Source organism: Zootoca vivipara, chromosome 3, assembly GCF_963506605.1.
Source record: "Zootoca vivipara chromosome 3, rZooViv1.1, whole genome shotgun sequence".
Lineage (NCBI taxonomy): Eukaryota > Metazoa > Chordata > Lepidosauria > Squamata > Lacertidae > Zootoca > Zootoca vivipara.
In genome coordinates this window covers 78,596,640-78,620,282 of record NC_083278.1, presented here as the reverse complement: position 1 = coordinate 78,620,282, position 23,643 = coordinate 78,596,640, and the positions used below count along the sequence as shown (strand labels likewise).

At 41.9% G+C, this 23,643-nt stretch overlaps 1 protein-coding gene across 1 annotated transcript; it reads left to right on the top strand.

Moving 5' to 3' along the window:
* The first annotated feature begins 7,829 nt into the window (after nt 1-7,829).
* On the top strand, nt 7,830-23,376 carry MEMO1 (mediator of cell motility 1). The gene is made up of 9 exons (XM_035108316.2): nt 7,830-8,272; nt 14,860-14,941; nt 15,893-15,961; nt 16,814-16,926; nt 18,147-18,258; nt 19,553-19,695; nt 20,958-21,034; nt 22,275-22,379; nt 22,728-23,376. The coding sequence occupies exons 1-9, from the start codon at nt 8,212-8,214 to the stop codon at nt 22,857-22,859; spliced, it is 894 nt and encodes a 297-aa protein (XP_034964207.1). The 5' UTR covers nt 7,830-8,211; the 3' UTR covers nt 22,860-23,376.
* The last annotated feature ends 267 nt before the right edge of the window (nt 23,377-23,643 follow it).

The following is a 23,643-nucleotide window of genomic DNA, read 5'->3' as shown; positions in this document are numbered from 1 at the left end:
ATGTTTGATGGATTTCTGTATTTTAGAATTTCTGTTTTTTTGGAAGCCGCCCAGAGTGGCTGGGGGAACCCGGCCAGATGGGCGGGGTATAAATAATAAATTATTATTATTATTATTATTAAGAGTCTCCTCCAGCACCATAATTCAAAAGCATCAATTCTTCGACGATCAGCCTTCTTTATGGTCCAGCTCTCACTTCCATACATCACTACTGGGACAACCATAGCTTTAACTATACGGACCTTTGTCGGCAAGGTGATGTCTCTGCTTTTTAAGATGCTGTCTAGGTTTGTCATTGCTTTTCTCCCAAGAAGCAGGCGTCTTTTAATTTCGTGACTGCTGTCACCATCTGCAGTGATCAAGGAGCCCAAGAAAGTAAAATCTCTCACTGCCTCCATTTCTTCCCCTTCTATTTGCCAGGAGGTGATGGGAGCAGTGGCCATGATCTTGGTTTTTTTGATGTTGAGCTTCAGACCATATTTTGCGCTCTCCTCTTTCACCCTCATTAAAAGGTTCTTTAATTCCTCCTCGCTTTCTGCCATCAAGGTTGTGTCATCTGCATATCTGAGGTTGTTGATATTTCTTCCGGCAATCTTAATTCCGGTTTGGGATTCATCTAGTCCAGCCTTTCGCATGATGAATTCTGCATATAAGTTAAATAAGCAGGGAGACAATATACAACCTTGTTGTACTCCTTTCCCAATTTTGAACCACTCAGTTGTTCCATATCCAGTTCTAACTGTAGCTTCTTGTCCCACATAGAGATTTCTCAGGAGACAGATGAGGTGATCAGGCACTCCCATTTCTTTAAGAACTTGCCATAGTTTGCTGTGGTCGACACAGTCAAAGGCTTTTGCATAGTCAATGAAGCAGAAGTAGACGTTTTTCTGGAACTCTCTAGCTTTCTCCATAATCCAGCGCATGTTTGCTATTTGGTCTCTGGTTCCTCTGCCCTTTCGAAATCCAGCTTGCACTTCTGGGAGTTCTCGGTCCACATACTGCCTAAGCCTGCCTTGTAGAATTTTAAGCATAACCTTGCTAGCGTGTGAAATGAGCGCAATTGTGCGGTAGTTGGAGCATTCTTTGGCACTGCCCTTCTTTGGAATTGGGATGTAGACTGATCTTCTCCAATCCTCTGGCCATTGCTGAGTTTTCCAAACTTGCTGGCATATTGGGTGTAGCACCTTAACAGCATCATCTTTTAAAATTTTAAATAGTTCAGCTGGAATATCATCACTTCCACTGGCCTTGTTATTACCAGTAGCACCTTAGAGACCAACTAAGTTTGTCATAGGTATGAGCTTTCGTGCTACTGGAAGGATTTTTTATTTTTATTTTGATAGCAGCATATAGTCAAAGTTTTGTTTTATTTTTTTTACAGTTTGCTACGTCAAGGGGGCATCATCTAAAAATGGACACAAGAATCAGCAGAAAGGAAGATGGTGGCAGAGTTGAGCTTTCAGAGATTACAATTACTTAGACTTTAGAGTCATAGAGTTGGAAGGGACCCTGAGGATAATCTAGTCCAACCCCCTGCAATGCAGGAATATGCAGCTGCCCCATACAGGGATCAAACCTGCAACTGTGGTGTTATCAGCACCACATTCTAACCAACTGAGCAATCCAGGTACTTCACCTCTGTATACTTCAGTTTAGGTACAGGAAGATTTGAAGCAACAATACATGGAAGTATCCTGGCCAAGTGCATAGTTCATTTTTCTCTTTCTCCAGTTAAAGTACAGAAACTCCCTAATCTCAGAAGGAAGGATCTCCAGGTAGTGTAAATCTAGACTAACTTAAGTAATAACATTTCTTTTTCTATAAATGAAGCAAGTAGTACAATGAAATGGCTTCCATCTTTCTTTAGCTCTGGAATTTACCATTGTATTCCATGCAGTAGCACCGGCTCCTAGGGGCTGAAGCACTGTGGGATCCCGTGATCTTTTTTTTTCTTTAAGGAGCCGGGCCCCCTCAATGTTCAGAGCCCCCCCCCCACGATGTCAGTGCATCAGGGCATTGCGCACAGGCCCCCTCAATCCTCTGGTGAAGGTTGGAGCCTCTGATCTCATGAAACACAGAAACTAGATGGTGGTACATCATCTGTGGCACATGAATAAATTGTTGAATTTGTCCTGAAAAGCACTCTGCAGAGAAGTTTCCAAACAATTCAGAGGCCACGCGCTATTGAGATCAAACTGGTATTTCAAAGACCAATCTTCTTAACATCCCTGCCAATCTTTAGTTCAGCTGCCAGGCACCATCAGCATTCCAATCATTCAGCTGTCATTCATGTCAACATATCTTAGTATATGATGTGTCACCTGTTATCCAGGAAGGACAGATGGAAGAAAAAATAAATCAAAGTTGTACGTTGCAAAAGGGCTTGTTAGGAAGGTCTTCTGCAAGAAACATGAAGCCGTAAAACAAACTACATTTTTGACTGTCATGGAAACAAGAAATTTGAGCGACTCTGAAAGGGGTTTGCTTTTCTGACACATTAGGCATTCAAAGCACAACTCAGTTTCTGCTGTGGTTCACAATGCTAGGATGTACGATGAATTCTTGCAACACCTGATAGAACCAATAAAGCAGAGTGTTTGAGGACCCTAGTTTGTTCCTGGTCCTTGAAAATGGATGTGTATGCATGTGCTGGGGAACCATCCTTTGCATTTTGTCCTCAGTAGGCATGCCAGCTTTCACTCTGATGTCTCAGTCTTCAAGGCATAGTGCAATCTGTTTTGCATTTTTGAAAATGCAGCACATCTTCTAAGCCCAGCAGTGCTGATCCAAGACGCTGAGCTACCTGAAGCAAAGCCTAATGGTATCCCAACCTCGCTAGGGCTAATGCTTGACAAAATCTTCCTGCATAATTCAGGCACTAATTCCTGCTTTCACCTCTCCTTCTCCCGCCCATGCCACAAGAAGCGAGTCAATTCAGCCTGCTGCATAGTAGAACCAACCAAGGGCCCTAGCAGGACAGCACTACCAGGTGTAGTTTTCTATAGATGAGAACTCTGGATATTTGTGATGTGTAACAAAAAGGGAAATGCCACCAAGAGAAGAGTGACCCTTTAATAATCACAACCACCTGCATTATCTCTCTAGCTCTGAAGCAGAAGGCACTTCATAGCTATGGGGTTTCTTGAGAGCAGGGAAGGAACATCCTTCAAACCTGCCTTTCCTCTGGAGCCAGAATCAATCAAGTACTGTAATTCCCATTACCTTTTCACAAATCTCTAGTCTGGACCCAAGCTAGTTAAAAAACTGGTGAGATGATCCTAAGTTTGCAAAGTTAAAGGTAAAGGGGCCCCTGACCATCAGGTCCAGTCGTGTCTGACTCTGGGGTTGTGGCGCTCATCTCGCTCTATAGGCCAAGGGAGCTGGCGTTTGTCCGCAGACAGCTTCCGGGTCATGTGGCCAGCATGACATAGCTGCTTTTGGCGAACCAGAGCAGAGCACGGAAACGGCGTTTACCTTCCCGCTGGAGCGATCCCTATTTATCTACTTGCACTTTGATTTGCTTTCAAACTGCTAGGTGGGCAGGAGCTGGGACCAAGCAACGGGAGCTCACCCCGTTGCAGGGATTCGAACCGCCGACCTTCTGATCAGCAAGCCCTAGACTCTGTGGTTTAACCCACAGTGCCACCTGGGTCCCTAAGTTTGCAAAGTACTTAGTATTTATTAAGGAGTCAAGATAAAGTGAGAAAGAAATAGTAGGTTGCAGCAAAGCAAAATATCAGCAGTCTGATATAATTAAACCTTACACTTGATATAGAGCCTAAAATCATTTTCAGTAACTCATATGAACATGAAGCATCTTTTGGCATGCAGAGCTTTCCCAAGCCAAATGAAGATGGAGATAAAAGCATGTTCAAAACAAGCTATTTTATGTTGTTCCAGAGGTAGCAGGACTAACATAGGGGAAAACAAGTGGTCGAATAAGGTACTGGAAATTTCATGTTCCTCATTTATATAGCAATATAGCAATAGTGATACTTAATACACTATTTAGTTTGGAGGATATCAACCATTTATCCTGATTTGCTTGCATAAAGTTGACACAGATGTTATATTATGCCTGCTCTTTATCTTCATTCTAATCTGTTTCTGGGGAGAGTGCAATAATGTGCATTCACCCTAATTTGATCCTGATGAGTTTTCAAAGAGGTTATAGGTCTGCCTGTCAATCTATCATTATTTTCAGTGCATTTCCCAATAACTCTCCTTTTAAAAAGTGGATTTGTTGTACAGAGTGCTTTAATCCAGAGTGATTTAGTTGCACAAACCTAAATTTCCAGTACACAATTAAATCCCTCTTCCAAAACAGTGACATTCTGTGGGCAACCCCAATCGAATGCCATAGAAAAATTGGTCAAGCAATTCCAGTAGCAAAGAATGTAATTCTCATAACAACTGCTTGCGCCTTCAATTTCTCAGGGAGTTTTAGCAAACCTTACCTGGCATAACTGAAAATTGCTGTTTGTAGCACTCTGCCTTTGTGACCTGCCCTACTTCCAAATCACAGGCCCCTAATGATATTTTTTAATTGAAAGCATGTTTTGCAGAGGGGGTGGGGTGGGAAAGAGAATGTTTATAGTGTAACAGGATTCTGAATGTGTGTGTGTGTGTGTGTGTGTGCATGTGCTTGCGCACATCATGTATTTCCATGAATCTGCAAAATAAGTGAGTAGGAAATGGAGTCATAGCATTGGACTCAAAGCAGCATGTTCCAATAGAACCACAAAACTACAAGTCAGAAAAACTATTAATACAGATAAATAATAGCTTGAGCACAACACTTTAAAAACCAGTTCTTCAGATTTTTGCTAAACTGCCAAAGCTGAATCTTTGCTGAATCTCAAACAATCAATCCATCTTCTATTATCATGTCTGATTATCCTAAACATTTCAACAGCAATGAACACAGGAGCAAATGTGTGGTGATAAAGGGTCTCTCCATTAAATAAAAGGGATTGCATTAATTATCAGTTTTATTGAAAGGATAACCACTTTGGTGACTAATACTCCCAGCATGAGGTATTTATATATTGGATTGTTTGGGGATTTAGGTCCAAAGCCATAACTTACAAGCACCAGGGACAGATAATTATGTCACAAAGCAATTCAGAATCTAGTTTGAATAGTTATTGGCGAAAAATTTGACTAATCTTCTATACAGCACATCTCAAATGTTCAGAATGTTTCATACATAGTATTTTAGTAATCCCAAGAGCCCTGCAAAGTCAGCCAGTGTTATTATTCCCCTATGCTGGTTGTGTGGAGGGCCCAATCAATATACAGTTCTGGGTTCAGAAAATCCTGTTGGTACTCCAGATGTTCCTCCATTTGCTAAAATAATCTTGTATGAAAACAGAGAATAAGCAATACCTAAAGGCATCACTACACAGGACACTTGATATGCTGATTTCACATATCCAGTCCTCACAGCCTCCTCCCCCACAGGATAACAAGTTGCCTAAAATTAATAGTTGTATGTAATCCAGCTGGATCCTAGGCACGGCACACTTACACTGGATCCTAGGCACGGCACACTTACACTAAGCCTAACATAACTTATTTATATTCTGCATTTAGTCAGTTGGTTCTTCAGAGTTGTTCAGGCATACATACCAATAAAATCAACACGAAACTCGAATATTTCCAAACTAAAAGGAGGGCACCAACAACTAAAAGCAGCAGGTTAAATTGCTTAACAGTGTGATCATGTGCATGTAAACTCAGACACCTCGCTGAGTTCAATGGTTCTTTCAGGTATAGAATTGCAGCCTAGGGCTCAAAACTTAAAATGTCTGGAGAACAAAAAGCTCTTGCTCCCAAACAAGTCTGCACAGCATTGCTACCTTAAACTGAACACTCCAGTCCATTCATTTAAAATGTGCAATGCTTGTTGCTTACTCCACCTTAAGCCTTTGGGTAAGCCACAAAGGTTTCTGGATCTGAACCAGTGTTTCCAGTATTTCCTGACTAACATTAACCTAAAGTTTAGTAATAGAGTTTAGGTTTTTAAATTTTAAAGGATATTCAACCCTGAATTGTGCTACTAGATTATTTCATGGTTACCCAAATCCAGCCACATTTGCTACTTCCCATGAATTACAGTAGCAGCCTATTTGCTGCCTGGTGTTAGTTGTTAATGTTGGGTTACTACAGTACATCCAACATTTTAAAAAATCAAGGGTATTGTGAAGCTGTGGGTGCATGTTTGTACTTGCACATACCAAGCTTTGATAGATGGGATATTCCTGAGTAAAGCACAGCCTCCCTCCCCTTTGGCTTTGTTGCTCAGTTTTTCCCCTGCTGACTTCCAGGGTTCTGCCTCCTTTTCACTCCCTCTCTCCAATCTAATGATGTTTGTCATGTTCACTCCCCCTCCCCAGTTCAGTCTTATTAGCTATTTTGGAAGAGGCCTTTGTGGGCTGTTGGTGTCTCCATGGCAGCGGTCCAATAATATACCAGATGACAAATTGGGTGGGTGAAGAGCTGAAGTGGATTAAGTGGCTGCCTTTGTATAACCAACCATGATCCAGTTTCATCTCCCTCAAAATGAACCTAAGCATGCAACTATAAAAACTGTGTGCATTTTACACTTCAGTATTCCTGTCACTGGATTATTCAACTCTTAAGCATTTGTTTACATGCTTGTAGGACTGCAAATTTGGAACTTGTTAGTATTCCGTCACACAGCCACTCCTGAGCTCAAAACTCACACTGCTTTCTGAAATGACTTGGCCACAATTCCTTCCTGCCTTTTTGTCCTGGATGCAAGATAAAGCTTGTGGTCCAGCCCTCTATTTTAGAAAGCTGTCCCTATGGCAAATTTGATTTAGGGCCAGCCCAGTCCATTTTGTCATTCTGAGCTGCTTCAAAGCAAAATGCCTTGCAGTGTTGCAGAATACTAGGTTGCTCTTGTCTTGTATTTCAAAGAGCTGCTTCATTTGGGAGGAAAAGACCTGAGCCTGACGGACCTTTGGTCTTAAATACTGTAATAAAGTGAAGCCTTTTACGTTCTGAACAGTGGAGGCTGTGGCTGCCATCCTACTAATGATTTAAGTATCTCAGGCGTGCGTGCAGTGTGCTCTATTCTAACCCACACCATACAATTAAAGCACATCTTAAGCACATGGCTTCTCCCCAAAGAATCCTGGGAACTGTTATTTACAGAATTGCAGAGCTACCATTCCCAGCACCCTTAACGAACTACAGTTTGCAGGAATCTTTGGGGAGGGAGTCGTGTGCTTTAAATGTAGATGTGATCACACACTATTTCTCCCATCCTTAACCCTGTCTCCATATTAAAGAATAGTGGAAAGAGAACGGATCGGATTAGAAGCGGAGGCTGAAAGAGCAGCTACATTACTTCCGGCGCTCAACGGTACTTCTCGTTTCAACTCTTACGTAGGGCCCCTTCCGCGACATGAGGGGGGCACAGGGGCTCCCGCACAAGCTTCTCTCCCGGCTGTCAGGACGAGCAGCCGGGCCGCTCCACATGCCCCTCCGACCCCGCTCCCCGCCCGGAGGCCCTTTCAGCCGCCAACCTCCCCCCTCTAATCTTCCCTTCACCTCAGAGACACAGCCCCGCCAATCAGCGAAGGCCAGAAGCCATTGCCACGGCAACTCCACTCGGCCAATCTTAAACGGTCCCTCCCACGCCTCCCGCTTCCTCCAATAGAGAGGGCGTTTTTCGGACCGCCGCCCAATGGGAAGCCGCGGCTGCGCCCGTCGAGGGAATAGGCAAAGCGCGACCCAATCGCCGAAGGGCTTTTGCTTCCCTTGGCCCAATGGGGAGCCGCGCTGGTGTAGTACTTCTGCCACAGGAGCCGAGTTAGGCCAAACCCGGCGGCTGCCGCCTGCTCTGTGGGTTTCGCCCGGGCGGCGGTCGCTGCCTTGGCCTTTGTCTCTCTCGGGGTCTCCGCTGCTGCCTCTTTTGCCTCCTCCACCCGGGCCAGGCCAGGAGGAGCCTCCGGCAGAGCCCGCAGCCCTCCTGCTCCTCGTGCTCGCCGCTTCCCCAGCCTCGTCGCCGGCCCTACTCGCCGTGCGTCCGGCAGCGCCGCCCCCCCTCGCGGGGGCTTGGGCTCTGCTGGGGGAGGAGGCGGAGGAGGGGGATTAGCACCGCGGCCGGACTCTTCCCCAGACCCCCTCCCTCACTTCACCCCCGCCTCCCCCAACACCATAGGCGGCTCAGGCACCAAGATGTCCAACCGAGTGCTCTGCCGGGAGGCCAGCCACGCCGGCAGCTGGTACACGGCCTCAGGTACGAGCTGGGGCGGCGGGGGGTTTCCGGGGTCTGTGGGGGCGAGGGGCTAGACTGCTCCGTCGGGCGGGGTTGCTCTCCACGAGCTCGCTTTGCTCGTTTCTTATACGCGGGGGGGTCGGTATCTAAACGACCGAGGCGAATAAAGCACTTGGAGATTTTTAATCCCGAGTTATTGACCGTTCAGCGCCGCTACGATTCGGTTCCTCGTTCGTTGCAAAGATGGGCCGAACTCAACCTCCTACCGGGAATGCAAAGCTTTTTTTGATTATCCGAAAGTGGGGGAATAATGGGTGCCCCACGGACGCATATCCGTGATAAATCCCAGAGTGTTCACTCCGGGGTGCGAGGAATCTCGTGGCCACTTAAAGGCAAATTGATGTACGGGCGCACAACCTTTTTTTGTGGCCCTGAGTATCCCAGATCGGATGCAGCGGTCTGGTGAAGTGCCCTGTAACCTACGAACGCTGTCACACAATGAGGTTGCAAGCCCTGTACATACTTACCTGTGAGTAAGCCCCGTTGAGGGGGTTCGGTAGGACTGACTTGTGATGAGTATGCATCCTTAGGATCGCCCTGTAATTCTGTGAATCTCTATGGTGCCATGAGACTCATTTGTGTGTGCGTGTGTTATTGGCGTCAAAAAGACGTGGGGCGAAGGAAGGGAGCGGTTTGCAACACACAAACACACGGCGTTGAATTGAAGGGAGGTCGGGAATCCGGCGTGGATTGTGTCGGGAACAAGGCTTCCCCCTCTCCTTCGCCCCGGCAGGTGGGCCATTGACTGAATCAGCACTTTCAGCCGGGCATTTCGAGGCCCTTTTCTAGAACCTCCGGTTGCCTTTGCCCTCCATAAGCTGCCGTCGTTGAATTCCCGGCCAAGCTCCAGAAGGGTGGGGAGATCGGCGCCTGGAGAAAAGAGATTCCCTGAGATCGCCCCGGGGATTGTAAGGAAACTGCACTGGTACCTATTCCCTTTATTATACCCCGAGGAAACAGCGCATTTCGGGAGAGGTGATTGCGAAAAAGAAGCCAAGAGACGAATCCCCTGGTAGTTCGGTGTCGAGTTAAAGGGACCGACAAAGATCTGAAGTGTGTGAATGAAAAGGGGTCATTTAGGGTAATACGGGGGAGGGGAAAGAAATGGATTATGGGAACGCAGCAGTTGTCTCTGAATCGAGCTAGTAGGCATTTTGTCAAGTCCGGCATCTTGTACTGCCTAGTGTACTGTTTTTTCCCCTTTAAAAAAATAACCATTACAATTTATTAAACCCCCAGAGAATGAAGCATTACTCTTAAGAAGAACAAAGGACTTAACGACTGTATGTTTATAGGGAAGTCTTTGTGTTTTCCCATACCTGTGTTTTTAAAGTGAACAGGCACAGAAGATATGAGGGAGATAATGCTTTTAACTGGTGTTTCTGGATTTCTGATACCATTTAAAAAGAGCAAATAGGACCAGTGATGTTGTCAGTCTTTGCCCCCTTTTCTTTCTTCTGGCCCTCCTGAGGAAATGCTGCACACAGAACTGCCCTCTGCAGGATGAAAGGCGTACATGTTCCAGAATGAGTTTTCTTCCTGTATGTATTGTATGCAGCAACCAGATATTTCAATTGGCCTTACAAAGAAACAAAAGAACCTTCAGGGCTGAAACAAAACAAACACTTCCTCTGGCTTGATGGTTTATGGTCTTGCCTGAAAAATGTGATGTGGAGAGAGAAGGTAGCAGCAGGTTTGACAAGCATAAGTACATTGCAGCTGGCTACTTGCAACTTGCTAGCTGCATGTCTGCTTGTTAGCAACTGTAGTAGGTATCTTAACCTTTAGAAGTCACTCCTAATTGCTTGTATTTAGCATAAGAAAGATGGTTTCCAACTAGAAATGTAGGTTTAGGGCTGCAATACATGCCATTAATGTGCACCTACTTTGGAGGAAGCCTGAATCCAGAACTGAAGCATGGTGCTTCTGAATGCTTTGGGATTTGTTATGAGGTGGAGCAGGTCTCCCCCAAAGCAGCTCACAACAAGTCAGACTGCTCCTTGCAGTCAGCCAAAAACATTCTCTTCTCCCAGACCTTTGGCTAATTAAACAAGGTATGACCCTTTAAATGGGGGGGGGGAATTGTTTTTATTTGTTACTATGTTATGTATTTTTGTGTCTTGATATTGTAAACAACCCTGTGATCCTCAGATGAGGGGCAGCAGATAAATATAATAAATAAATCAATAAATAAAGTATGGATGGGGGAACAAGGGGAAGTCATGCAAGTGGATGATGCAATGCTATTGGTAATTTTGACAGCTTGAAATCAGGTTGCCGAAGATATTGCTGCAGGAGATATAGTGTCAATTTACAACTTCTAACAGGTGTAGCGGTGGATTTAAAACTGGTTAGTAATTTGTCATACATATGCAGTGTCCAAGCTTGCTGGATGCAATGCTGAATAAACACATTTTCTGCTCTTGGGAGCTGGCAGCAAGACAAAGAAGACTGCACCGGCTGGCTAGACAGGTTTCCTGGGGTCTCTTGCTTACTCTACAGAAAAACCTAATGTGAGCTTAGCAGTTATAAGAGAAACTTGTATATGCCAGGCCATTTTGCTGTAGCAAATACTTAACTGCCAAACCACAAAGTGATGTGCAAACACAAATTTCATTTAAAGAAGAAAGAGTCCTGTGGCTCTTGAAGACTACCATATTTATTATGGCACAAGATTTCATGGAAAAGAGCCCATGTCATCAAATGCACAAAGTGTTATTCTCGCTTGGTATATGTGTGTGTGAAAAATATGTAAAAGGATGTGTCAGAAGGCCATGAAATACAAGTCAGTCTTTGACAGTTCTGTAAAACTTGTATGTATGCAAGATAAGCACCTTGACCATTCTCAGCAAGTTGTCAATGGTTGTTGCATCACAAAGGGATATGTCAAGCAACAATGATGGATGGAAATTTTTACAGTGCTTTTTTCTGTGGATATTTTTCCTGTTTGATAAGTTCTTTAGTAACTGAATAGATGTCAGTTGCAGATACAGTTTAGGCCAGCTTGGCAGTTTCAAAGCTTTTAGCTTTGTATGCTAAATACAAGTAAAATAGAAATGCTAAATTCGATCACTCTGGGGCATCAGAAAATTTCCTGATACAAATTACTTTGTGATGGGGAGGAAAGAAGGAAAGCCAACCCACCCCAAATTATATTTTATTTACAAGGCAAACAAATTCAGAAAAAAGGACAGTTTTGTATCCTGTTTTTGTCATTGACTCAAGTGAGAGCTATCACCATATTTTGCTTTATAGCATTTAACCAAAGAAATACTGGATAAAATGTATTCCAGAGGCTGTTAATGCTTCTTCTTTAAATAAGCTGCAATCCTACATGCATTTCCTAGTGAGTAAATACTATTGAACACAGCTGGTCATGCATCTGATTAAACATTCATAGAATTGTTTTCTTTGTATGCTTTTATCACCATAACATATACTGTGGCATGTGTTTTTATAGGCAGCCATCTGCACCTACAAAAGGTCGTGTCATGGATAAATTTGTTACGGCTTAAGATATGATGTTACACTCTTGCATTCAAGTGGTGTTCAAAAGTATATTTATATAAATGAAAGATAACTTATGAAAGCAACTTTGGTCCATTGTAGATCTTTTAGTTTACCAATGGAAGCATCAAGCTTTTCCATATAGGTGTTTTTATGTTTTCTATTTGCAGATTTTTGAACTTTAGCAATTTATATAGTTCATATAGTTACTGGGTGTTTGTAGTCCATTAAGGGGCATTCCATGCTAAATGAACAAATGAAGTGGTTTTTTAAAAAGGAAAAGGAAAAGAAAATGCATTTTGAACATTAAAGCACCTTCCACACATGCTGATTTTGGATGAGATGCTGTGTTTTTCAGAAATTAAGTAGCCTCCCAAGTTTTACATGCTAGGTGAACTAATTACTAGTAGGTGAATGGAAGTAACCAAAGCAACTGCTGGATTTACTTGCACAGAGGAGATAATATATGTCCCCCCCCCAAAAAAAAATATCATGAAAAGCCTGCAGTGATAGGACATCATATACAGTTGTATTTTTGTTCATTTTGTTCATTTGCATTTTAAAAAGAGATCCTGAGTTGCAAAATGCACTCTTAACTACTGTTGAAGGTTTACATTTCATTCTATAGCAGAAAGAAAGAGCATACATTTCCAGGCAATGTGACCTTGAGCAAATTTTTGGAGAACTGTGGCCCTGCCTCCAGTTATAAGATTCTTCCTTCCCACCCCCTAAAAGGAAAAAAACCCTGTAGATTATTTCAGCATGTATAATAATTTACTTCTTCACTGCTTCAGTGGGTACCATCAAAACATTTCCTTTTAAATTTAAAAACAGAGGCCTATTTGGGTCATAATTCAAATCCAGTTATTCCAGGGAGACACAAAGATTACCGTTTCCTCATTTTAATGAATTTTCCTCAGAAATTGTGAAGATGTGTCTGCAGGAACACTCCCATCATTTTGCTACAAGCCCTGGTTGTTGTGAGCCTGTTTATCAGGTGGTGAAATTGTTTAATAGTAGGCACCGCCCAACTCCCTGCAGCCCCTCCATCTTGTGTGTCTCACAGGCAGCCTTGATGCTGAGCATCTTCTTGCATCAAATGTTTTATGGGAGGTGGCTGCCTTTCACAGCTATACAGGGGAGGGGGTCACTGTGTGGCAACTGTTCATCCACTAGCCAGGTCTAGGTTTTTATGATAGCAGTAAAAAAAGCAGAGCTGCAGTCTAGAAATGAGAACTACCAAATCAAATGGATGCTCACATACATGGTGTGGAGAGCTACTACTTGAAAGACTTGCGGCACATGCCCAGAACACAATTTTGCATAAATTTTGCATCTAATAATTTATATCTAGAGATGCAAATTTAGGCCAAATTTTAAAGGAGGAAAAACTGTAGCTGTCAGGCCCTACTCTGAACTATGGAATGTCAATTGGGTTTTCTAAACTGGATGTGCCGAAGTAAAATCCCACACAAACTCTATTGCAGGGGTCAGCAAAGTTTTCCAGCAGGGGCCCCGCCCACTGTCCCTCAGACCATGTTGGGGGCGGGACTATATTTTGAAAAAAAAATATGAACAAATTCCTATGCCCCACAAATAACCCAGAGATACATTTTAAATAAAAGGACACATTCTACTCATAAAAAAATTCCTTCAGTAGCACCTTAAAGACCAACTAAGTTTATATTTTGGTATGAGCTTTCGTGTGCATGCACACTTCTTCAGATACCTGCACACGAAAGCTCATACCAAAATATAAACTTAGTTGGTCTTTAAGGTGCTACTGAAGGAATTTTTTTATTTTGCTTCGACTCGGACCAACACTGCTACCTACCTGTAACATTCTACTCATGTAAAAAAACCCAGGCAGGCCCCACAAATAACCCAGAGATGCATTTTAAATAAAAGGACACATTCTACTCACGTAAAAACATGCTGATTCCCGGGCCATCCGCGGGCTGGATTGAGGAGGCGGGCCTTAGTTTGGGAACCCCTGCTCTATTGCATGGATGGGAAACCTTGGCTCTGCAGGCTAGATCTTTATCAGGATTTAGTCTTTCAGACCAAGTTTGACAGATGGTTGCCCATCTGCCAATTACCTGATGCAACAATGGCATGAGGTGATTAGGTGCTTTCAGTTCTAGAATCTTCTCAATTCCATGCCAGTGCCTATGTAAATGTTCAAACTACTGTTGGCCATAGTGGATCATTAAACAATACAGCTTCCATGAATTCACATGAATTCCTTGTTAATATTCAATGATGCCTTGGAGCCAGGCACTGTTTTCCGCACTCCTCTTTAGCTTTTTAAAATTATCCTTATTGTGTAGTTTGTTTAAGCATGTATTTATAGAACTTCCAAGTGGTGTGTTAATGAAGCAATCCTCTTCTAAATTTGTTTTTGGCAGCAGTAGCTCTTGGCACAACTAGATGCATTCGGGGACGCAGCACTGAGAAGGGGATGTTGCAGAGATATTGGAAAGGGTCACACTAGAACGCCATTTTCCCTTTGAGTTGAAATAGGTCAGTTGCTAATGTGAGTGAATACAAAGCAACAATCAAGCTGGCAGCTATTTGTCAATAGACCGGTTAATGTCTAAGTGTTTTTCAAATGTTTTTAAATGTTATTAGGTATATTTCCTGCCATGACTCCCTGTGAATTATCAAACATGCTACTGATTAAAAATGGAATCAGCAAGGTATCATCTTTGAAGCCACCTGGAAGTATTAAAATTACATTGTTCACATGCCAAATAGAACTAGTGGTGTATATTTCTCTGGCTTCCGCCTGTGGTTTGTTTGGAAAGAGACAAACCATGCACATTGGTTCACACCCAATGCTAAACCAGCAATACAGTTGTTTCCTCCCAGCTTGGCAAAGGGAGGAGCAGGACAGGCATGATTTGAGCAGCATGTACCAGAATGCTACTTGTGTACAGTTATAGCTATGGTTTGCAACTATTGCCCATTTTGCTTATTCTAAGAAGGGCTCTTTGGTTCCCCTGTGGTTGTTGTTTTTAAAGCCTTATTTCTCTTTCTAGGACCTCAGCTGAGTGCACAACTTGAAGGTTGGCTTTCTCAAGTACAATCTACAAAGAGGCCTGCTAGAGCTATTATTGCACCGTAAGTTTTTTCTTTATTTTCACATGCAGACCATTTTAAAAGAACTGTTACAAATTGTCACACTCCAATATTTGCAGCAAAAAGTGGTGCTCATGGAGAGAAATAGGCCAGTTCATGTCGGTCACTTTGGTTAGCTGCCCTGATTCAGCTGATTCTTTGGTGTCATTTTCAGTGTCTGATTACCTTGTCCTATTTTGTTTTGATTATTTCTATCAACTATCCTGATCAGCTGGTTGTTTTGTGCCAATGTAAAAAAAAAAGTCTATGATTATGTTGTAATTGATCCAGAGGAAGCTAGTCAATTGGGACTAACTTATTTCATGGATTTCAGTGAAACTAAATCATGACTAACTTCTCTGGACTCAACTCACTGAGGTTATGTGATTACATCACCATGGGTAAACCAAGCTAATTCAGAGGGAGGAGAGTGCTTTATCTTGCATTCCCCTTATTCTGAATGTGTGAACTTTTTCCTTCCCTTGAGTCCCTATCACCAGAGGAGAGAACACTTATTGTGTTTGTGAAAGGTAGAGTGCTATTTCATTTCAGCATTGTTTGTAATTGCTCAGAAGACTACTACTGTACTCATATATTTCAATCTTAAACATGGTTTTGCTTTAAGAAGTAGAATGCTCATAGCTTCAAATTACAGCCGTCTCTTATCACAATTTTAGGTCATAGGCGTATTCATGCAAGACACTGCTGTGTCTTGCAAACATAACCTTGATAAGGGTATATACATATCTGCTGTCTGAGAGTCACGTAAGTAAGCTGAGTTGCTCGTTGATTGTCAGTGTACCAACTGGGCATGCTGCTTATATCTGCTGTTGCATTTTTCAAGAGCCAGTTGAATATATGCTGCTTGTCAACTCCATAACATCAGCAAGCTCCCCTATATGGACCAGCAATTTGCTGACTGTTAATTTTGTACAATGTGTCTGTTTTTTGCAGGCATGCAGGCTATACTTACTGTGGGTCGTGTGCAGCTCATGCGTACAAACAAGTGGATCCTTCAGTCACGTAAGTCGCTTTAGAAGATTCTTAGAGTGTGTACAACAGAACTTGATTTGCATACATGCTGGCTTTAAGACAGAGGGATACCTGTACTGTAGTGGCTGACACATAATGGAGATAACTTGCTGTTTTGTCCCAACCCTTGGGGCAAATTGAATAATGCCTCTGAGAGACAGTATACTTTGTAGAATGAATGGAGAAATGCTGTGTGTCTAGTGTCAATGCCCCCTTTACTTTACTTTACTTTACTCTACCCACCCAATACTTGTGTTAGCTTTGGCGTCGTGGTTGCCATCAGGATCCGAAATTGCTTGGGCTCCAGATTGCACCAATGAGCACATGGGTGTGAAGACATTCCTATACAGGGTGGAGACAGTTTGGAGCACAGCACTATTTTTCGGGTTGCACTAATGTGTTTAAAATTGCCTGGAACTGTATACAATCAGGACCATACAGTCCTCATTTTCTGTGATTAGATGCTAAATGATGTAGCATCTCACTTGCCACGCTACGGCGGTAACATAAAAACATAGCTGCCAAGTTTTCCCTTTTCTCGCGAGGAAGCCTATTCAGCATAAGGGAAAATCCCTGTAAAAAAGGGATAACTTGGCAGCTATGCAAAAAAGAGCTGTAATAAAGGCATCCAACTGGGAGCCATGTCTTTTTCCTTCAAGTCCTACAGTGGTTGGACACAACTGTAACGGGGATGTAACCAGGGAGCAGGAGGCATGTCCATGTGTGCTGGAGTGCAAACAGTGATAGTGGTACCATTCACCTGTCTTTAGCTATTCATGGAATCCGTTGTTTTTCTGTTGAGTAGACAGTCGCTAATATTACATCTTTTCTGTTCACCCTCAGACGGAGAATCTTCATCCTTGGGCCTTCCCACCACGTGCCCCTCTCCCGCTGTGCACTTTCCAGTGTGGATATATATAGAACCCCACTATATGATCTGCGAATTGATCAAAAGGGTAATTGTATATAAAACACACAACCACTGAAGTACACAAGCAAAACTAATTCTCAAAAAACTATTAATCCATTGTGACTTTTCCTTTTATTTGCCGTCCGTACCTCTAAATATTCTCATAAAATAAAAATAGGGTATGACACAGGATGTAATTCTAATGTGGATTTTTAAGGAAGAGCACTTTTTAGAATTCACGTAGTAAAGGAGTGCAAATCCAACTGTTTTATTTGCACTCTGTGGCCTTCGCTTTGTATCTGGGAGAAAGCATTCATTTGTTTGTTTTCTTCATGTTTTGATTTTTTAAACATTTGGTTGGTTTGTATCTTAAAACCTTGGGAACTAACAGGACTAACAGAATAGTGTCTTATGAATGAACCAAATGGACACTTGTCCAAGGATTCCTGTGGCAGCCATAGTTCTGCCTTTGTGATACTACTGAACACTTTCAGGAGCCTAGAATCGTATTTTCCTCCCTAGTAGAAGAAAGCCTGTTGGGATTTTGCCTGCTTACAGTAACCACTTGTCCTTCATTGACAAAGTTGATGCAGTACACTAAAATATATAACGCCACTGCTTGTAACTAAAATAAAATATTGGGAGATAAGTGAGATGGGTTACAGAATAAAATTTAGCTTTAATTTCAGTTGTAATAGCCTTTATATCAAATCTTGCATCAGAGAGGAGGCACCATTGACTCTACAGATGTTGTTGGACCCCACCAGAACCGCCAAGGCTGATGACAAGGCTGATGAGAGCTGTAGTCAACAACATCTGGAGGAACAGGGTCCTTTTCTTGCATAAAAGAGACTGACATGCCTGTAACTTAGTAGGAGAGTTTCTGTAGTTAAATACTTTAGCTGAGTTAATAGACGGATTGGGAGGGAGAGAGAGAGCTTTTCTGAGCACGTGAAAACTTTTGTAGGCACCTACAATCATTGTTTTCAATAAACAGACAATAGGTTATTTTTGATTCTGTCTCTATCCAGTGGTTACTGGTAATCTTAATACATAAACTGTCTGCTTTCCCATACAGCCTGAAGGCAAAGGTTTTAACTTGGCACTTTATATCACAATACTCAGTTGAGGAGATACACTTCATCCTAGTTTGAGTAAAGTGCAGTCTAACCAGAAAGCTGATAAAGCAGAAAGACAGCTTCTCACTCAGTTGTTGCAGCCTTCTGCTATTTTTTTAGTCAGACTAATATATTCAAAACTTCTCAGTTTATGCAGAACTATGGAAGACTGGAATGTTTGAACGCATGTCTCTGCAAACAGATGAAGACGAACACAGTATTGAAATGCATTTGCCTTATACTGCTAAAGCCATGGAAAGGTACATTTAATTTTTAAGAAGCTGCACCATATGTAGAATGTACATATTGTATTCCTGCTTTTAATAAATCTATATTGAGAGAGACATCTGTTTCTCCCATACCCCACTAATGTAGAATACAGTATGCTGGAATCCTCAAGAGTCTTAAGCTCATTAAAACAAGTAAGAGAACTGTGGGATGTAACTTTTAGACACATGGATAATTTGGGTTGGGTAGAGTTCAGGCGGTCAGGACTTTTATCTCATCTTACTACATCTGTTATTACATGTTTCTTCCATCCTTCGTTATGTGACTTGGAAGAATTGGCAAAAATCAAGGAAGTGCACTGTCCCGCTTTGCGCAGCTTGTTCCAATTATAGGAGACCCAAATCCTACAAAACTGCAGCATCTTTCCATAAAGAAATTACCTGTAAACGTTTGTTAAGAAATGTATATACCACTCTTTATCAAATATTGTAGCTTCAGGACAGTTTAAAACATGGTAACATAATTTAAAATCCAAACAAAACAGTTCTGTGAATACAATTTATAATAGTAGATAATACATATAAGCAATACAGTGTTGAATTAATCACAAAAGTTCACTCAGCAATAAACTCCACAACTCAACCACTTCGAAATACAAGTCTAAGCATAAGCCATTGACTACATATAACACACCTATTTAACAAAACAGTGTTTGAAAAATCACTGTCCCTTTGGGCATGGGACAATGAAAAAAACCACAGCTTGTTTTCCTTATGAAGCTACCACCACCAGAGTACCTATTTCTGATTCTGAAATACAAAGAGAGCCTTGCTTGGTCATCTGAAGCATACTCTGTTTCTCTACAGCAGGCTTCCTCAACCTCGACCCTCCAGTTGTTTTGCAACTACAATTCCCATCATCCCTGACCACTGGTCCTGCTAGCTAGGGATCATGGGAGTTGTAGGCCAAAAACATCTGGAGGGCCGAGGTTGAGGAAGCCTGCTTTACAGCATGCTGTTTTTGTCAGGCTTAAGCGCTATTCAAAGCGTGCTGGTGAGGTGCAAACTTTTAGAAAGTGCTTGTTAGATAAATATGGCAACAGATCAAAACGATCTTGTTTCCTTTTTTTTAAGAAATAAGGCTGAATCATGGATTCAGAATATGTGCCATGGGGTATGTTCAGTGTTTTTCACATGGGAGGGAGGCCTACAAGAAGTGGGGGAAAGTTGCATGTGGGAGCAGCACAATCAGGAGGATGAGGGCACCATTGAGCAACGATCTTGTTTTGAACCTCTAAAATGCAAACTTATTTTTCTCTTCTTTAAGCCATAAGGATGAGTTTACCATTGTTCCTGTGCTGGTTGGAGCACTGAGTGAGACGAAAGAACAGGAATTTGGAAAACTCTTCAGCAAATATTTAGCAGATCCTTGTAATCTTTTTGTGGTTTCCTCTGACTTCTGTCATTGGGGTAAGTTGAGGCATGTTAATAGTTGTGAACTCCAATTGCATACATTGGCAAATATACACAAAATACATGTATGTTACATTGAAATGCATTTTAGTTTGACAAACCATTTTAGTTTGACAAAAATTGAAGCTGAAGTTTGTTGGTTGCACACCTGCATGGTGTGGCAGGGGTGACAAAAGACACAGTCATAATTAAGGCATGAGCTTGACTTTACACACACAACCAAATACACAGAGATAAATACAAACACACACACACACAGTCTTAAGAGTTACATTATTAAAAGAGGAAAATCATATGACACATTCCTTTGTGATCAAAAATGAGAACTCTTCCCATGGTTGAGTCAGGGTAGCAAGGATTCACCAGCAGTTAATTTGCATTCCAAACCTGTATCTGATCATTCTTTTTCATATTTGTTTCATTCTACTCATATTAGAATTGCAGAGCCAGCAAAAGAAGGCAGCTGTGAACTACTGGTAGTTTTTTCTGGCTTTTGTGTCATTTTAAAGTTTCCCAAGCTTTTACTGGAGGCATCTCTATCACTGCTGCTATGGGGGCAAAGCAGGAAGAACATTTCTGACAAGTGGCAGTGTTCTTAAAGCACTAGCAATTAAAAACAATAACAGCTCTTCTGGCATTTTGCAAATAAAGCAACATAAACCAAAATGATGTCTTTATAGTTTTAAAAACTATTGATACAAATTTAAATTTACTTTAAAATAATAAATATTTAATGTATGACCGTATTATATTTCCTTAGCGCCAAATGTTGATAGAAATCATGTTTGCATTCTAAGGACACTTTAATCTGATTGGTTGCTGTCTTGTTGGGATTAGTTTTATTGCAATATAATGGAAAAATTCAAAAAGTCATATTTTACCTTAATAACCTGAGATACAAATGAGCCTTTCAGCTACACACATTGTGATTTAACACCATGGCTTGTTTTAAAGCTGTTACCAGTGCTGGAAGAAAAGGGAAGGAGTAGTTAATGAAAGAGTTGTTGGTTTGTGAGCTTATTCATACAAAGTGATGGGCATAAAGACTCTGTGCATGGGCAGAAAACATCTTCATATATCATTAAATTGATGGCTGATCATCCAAATGCAGTCAGTATACTGAATGAGAGTATCTTAAAGATGCCATACACCCTAGATTTGTGCTGCCTGCTCAGATGCCACTTTATTTCATTTTAAAAAATCATAACCACATAATAGATGTCTAGTTACTCTTGTCTTCCTTAATTTGATTAATTAAGGTCAGCGGTTCAGATACAGTTACTATGATGAGTCTCAAGGAGAGATCTATAGGTCCATTGAAAACCTAGATAAAATGGTAAGTGTTAAATTTCATAATTTCTGTTGTCTGCTCTTCCTGTGTTTTTAAGGGCTCCTGGAGTTTTCCAGAGCCCCAAATAACACATTCCCATTTCTGTTTCAACCCAACAGAGTGTTGGTTGTGGGGGAGGAAGGGAACAGGAGATTGTTAGCCGCTTTGAGACTCCTTCAGGTAGTGATAAAGCGGGATATCAAATCCAAACTCTTCTTCCTCTTCTTCCCTCATTGTTAGAATCCAGAATTTCCCAATGGTGTTTGATCATCAATAGGTTCAGTGACAGGGTGGAGCAGGGAGAACTTAGTAATTTTTCACAAGGCACAATTATGCTCTAGAATTCATAGCTATTTTACAGTGCAATCATAACCATGTAAGTCCTAGTGAATTCAGGTAAGTAAGGAGAGGATTGCACCCTTAGAAGGCTTTTAAAAGGTCAACATCTATTAGTGATGATAACTAAATGGTGTCTCCATGTTCCAAGGCACTTTTGCATCTAAATACTAGCTGCCAAGTGGGATGGCTGTTGTCTTCATGCCTGTCTCGTAGATGTTTCCATTGAGACATCTAGAACAAGATTAGAGTAGAACAACCCTTGGTCTGATTCAGTGGGGCTCTTTGCATCCAAGCATGCTAAGAGCATTCTACCAGTTGTTCTAAGAGACAGTTGTAGATTCTAATGCAAGCATCCCCAGCCTGCGACCCTCCAGATGTTTTAGCCTACAACTCCCATGATCCCTAGCTAACAGGACCATTGGTCTAGGATTATGGTAATTGTGGTCCAAAACATCTGGAGGGGTGAAGGTTGGGGATGCCTGCTCTAATGGGAGGAGGTGTTGGGCCTTCCCAGTTTATCACAAAACTCTTTGGAGTTGGAGCTAAAATGCAAGGGGAAAACTCTTGATCATGCTGGTCAGGGAGGAGAAGACCTAATGTGTTATGTAGAACTTCTGCTTCACTGATAGCTTCTCAAACTGGTGTCAATCTTCCCTGCAGGTGATGTGACGACTATATCACATTGAGTGGAAGGCTCTGTGTATTCATAATACACAGTAATACAATTATAACTGTCTTTTTCACACAAAAAAATGTTTATAAAGCTTAGCTATTTTCTTACATTTTAAGACTTTTTGTGTTTGATATCTGTATTTCTTGGGTAACAAGCTTGGCATGCTATAAATGTTGGTTATGAATAAATGCATCTCTAAATTATAGCGGATCATAATATTGATATTCTCCTTAGGGTATGAGCATTATAGAGCAGCTTGACCCTGTGTCCTTTAGCAATTACTTGAAGAAATACCATAATACGATATGTGGAAGACATCCCATTGGGGTTTTACTAAATGTAAGTACTGTTTGTTAAGCAGAGTTCAAATGCAGCAAATGCCACTACTAGAAAATGTCATACACTTCCCTTGGTGACAAAACCTCCTGTGGTCTAGCTTTTGTCGTACTCAGCTGGGTGGTGTTCTTAGCAGAGTTTGGAGTGGAACTGAATTTTTGAGGGAAACACTGAATTCCCAATCGGATTTTCCCTTCAGTAATGTGGGGTCTAAGTGTTGATACCTGCCAGTCCTCCCCTGCCAAGTTTGCAAGAGTCCATTATGAATAAGGCGTCGGAGTGCTGCTGCTCTGAGAATGTCAACTTTACTTACAAAACAGCGAAACTTTTTTTGCTTTCCTCCCCTCCTAGGCTATCACGGAGCTCCAGAAGAATGGAATGAACATGAGCTTCTCGTTTTTGAATTATGCCCAGTCAAGCCAGTGTCGAAACTGGCAAGACAGCTCAGTGAGTTACGCAGCGGGAGCGCTCATGGTCCACTGAACCTCTGACTACTCAGGAATGACACCTGCACACCCAGTGGGGTCCCAGCCTTGCCCTTACAAAGATGCAGTTCCTGGTCTTTGGGTATACTGAAACCTCAAACTAATAGAACTCTTCTTTTTCTAGTAGGTGTAGTCCTTCCTTAGTTACAACTCATTTTAAAATGCTTTCTTGTTTAGGACAAGGGAAGGAAGGCTGGTGTCAAAAATGTTGTGACTTCTAAAAGCCAGTGGCTATAAAGGGATGGTGGCAGACGCGGTCCCCTTGCAGGTACAACATGTAAAAGCATTTACCCCATCCCAGATTTGCACTCTGCAGACCTGTGCACATGTACTCTGCTTTCAGAATAGTTTTGCGAGTTGTAAACAGACGAGGGTGGAAGCTTTTTAATAAAAAATGCATTTATAAAAGATCCTGTATCGGAATATAATAAAACTCCAGTATAGTCAATTACTACCCATGTTGTACAACAAATATTATTCTATTTTAGTTGCTAATAAAGGGCTGCACAAACCAACATGGTGTGATGTGATTTACTTTGAGTGGTTTCTTTTCTACAGGCAAGTTTTCTTTTCTCCTTATTCCTCTCCAGAAATTCCCATGAGTGATTTCTTCAAAGCTGTCAGACCAAAGGCCCTATTCCTATTTGAGCTACCTTCCAAGCACCTCAGGCCTGTGGTAGACAAGGTCAGAAGCCACAGTGGGCAAAGGAAAATAAATACCATTTTTCACAGGGATTCTGTTCCTGGCCCTGGCACACTTCAGCAGAGCACGTATAAGCGTG

Excerpts from the sequence above, each read along its gene's own strand:
- MEMO1 (XM_035108316.2), top strand. The coding sequence starts at position 8,212 with ATGTCCAACCGAGTGCTCTGCCGGGAGGCCAGCCACGCCGGCAGCTGG. Across the intron at positions 18,259-19,552 it reads ACTGCTAAAGCCATGGAAAG|CCATAAGGATGAGTTTACCA; the intron begins GTACATTTAATT and ends CTCTTCTTTAAG. Across the intron at positions 22,380-22,727 it reads CCATTGGGGTTTTACTAAAT|GCTATCACGGAGCTCCAGAA; the intron begins GTAAGTACTGTT and ends CTCCCCTCCTAG.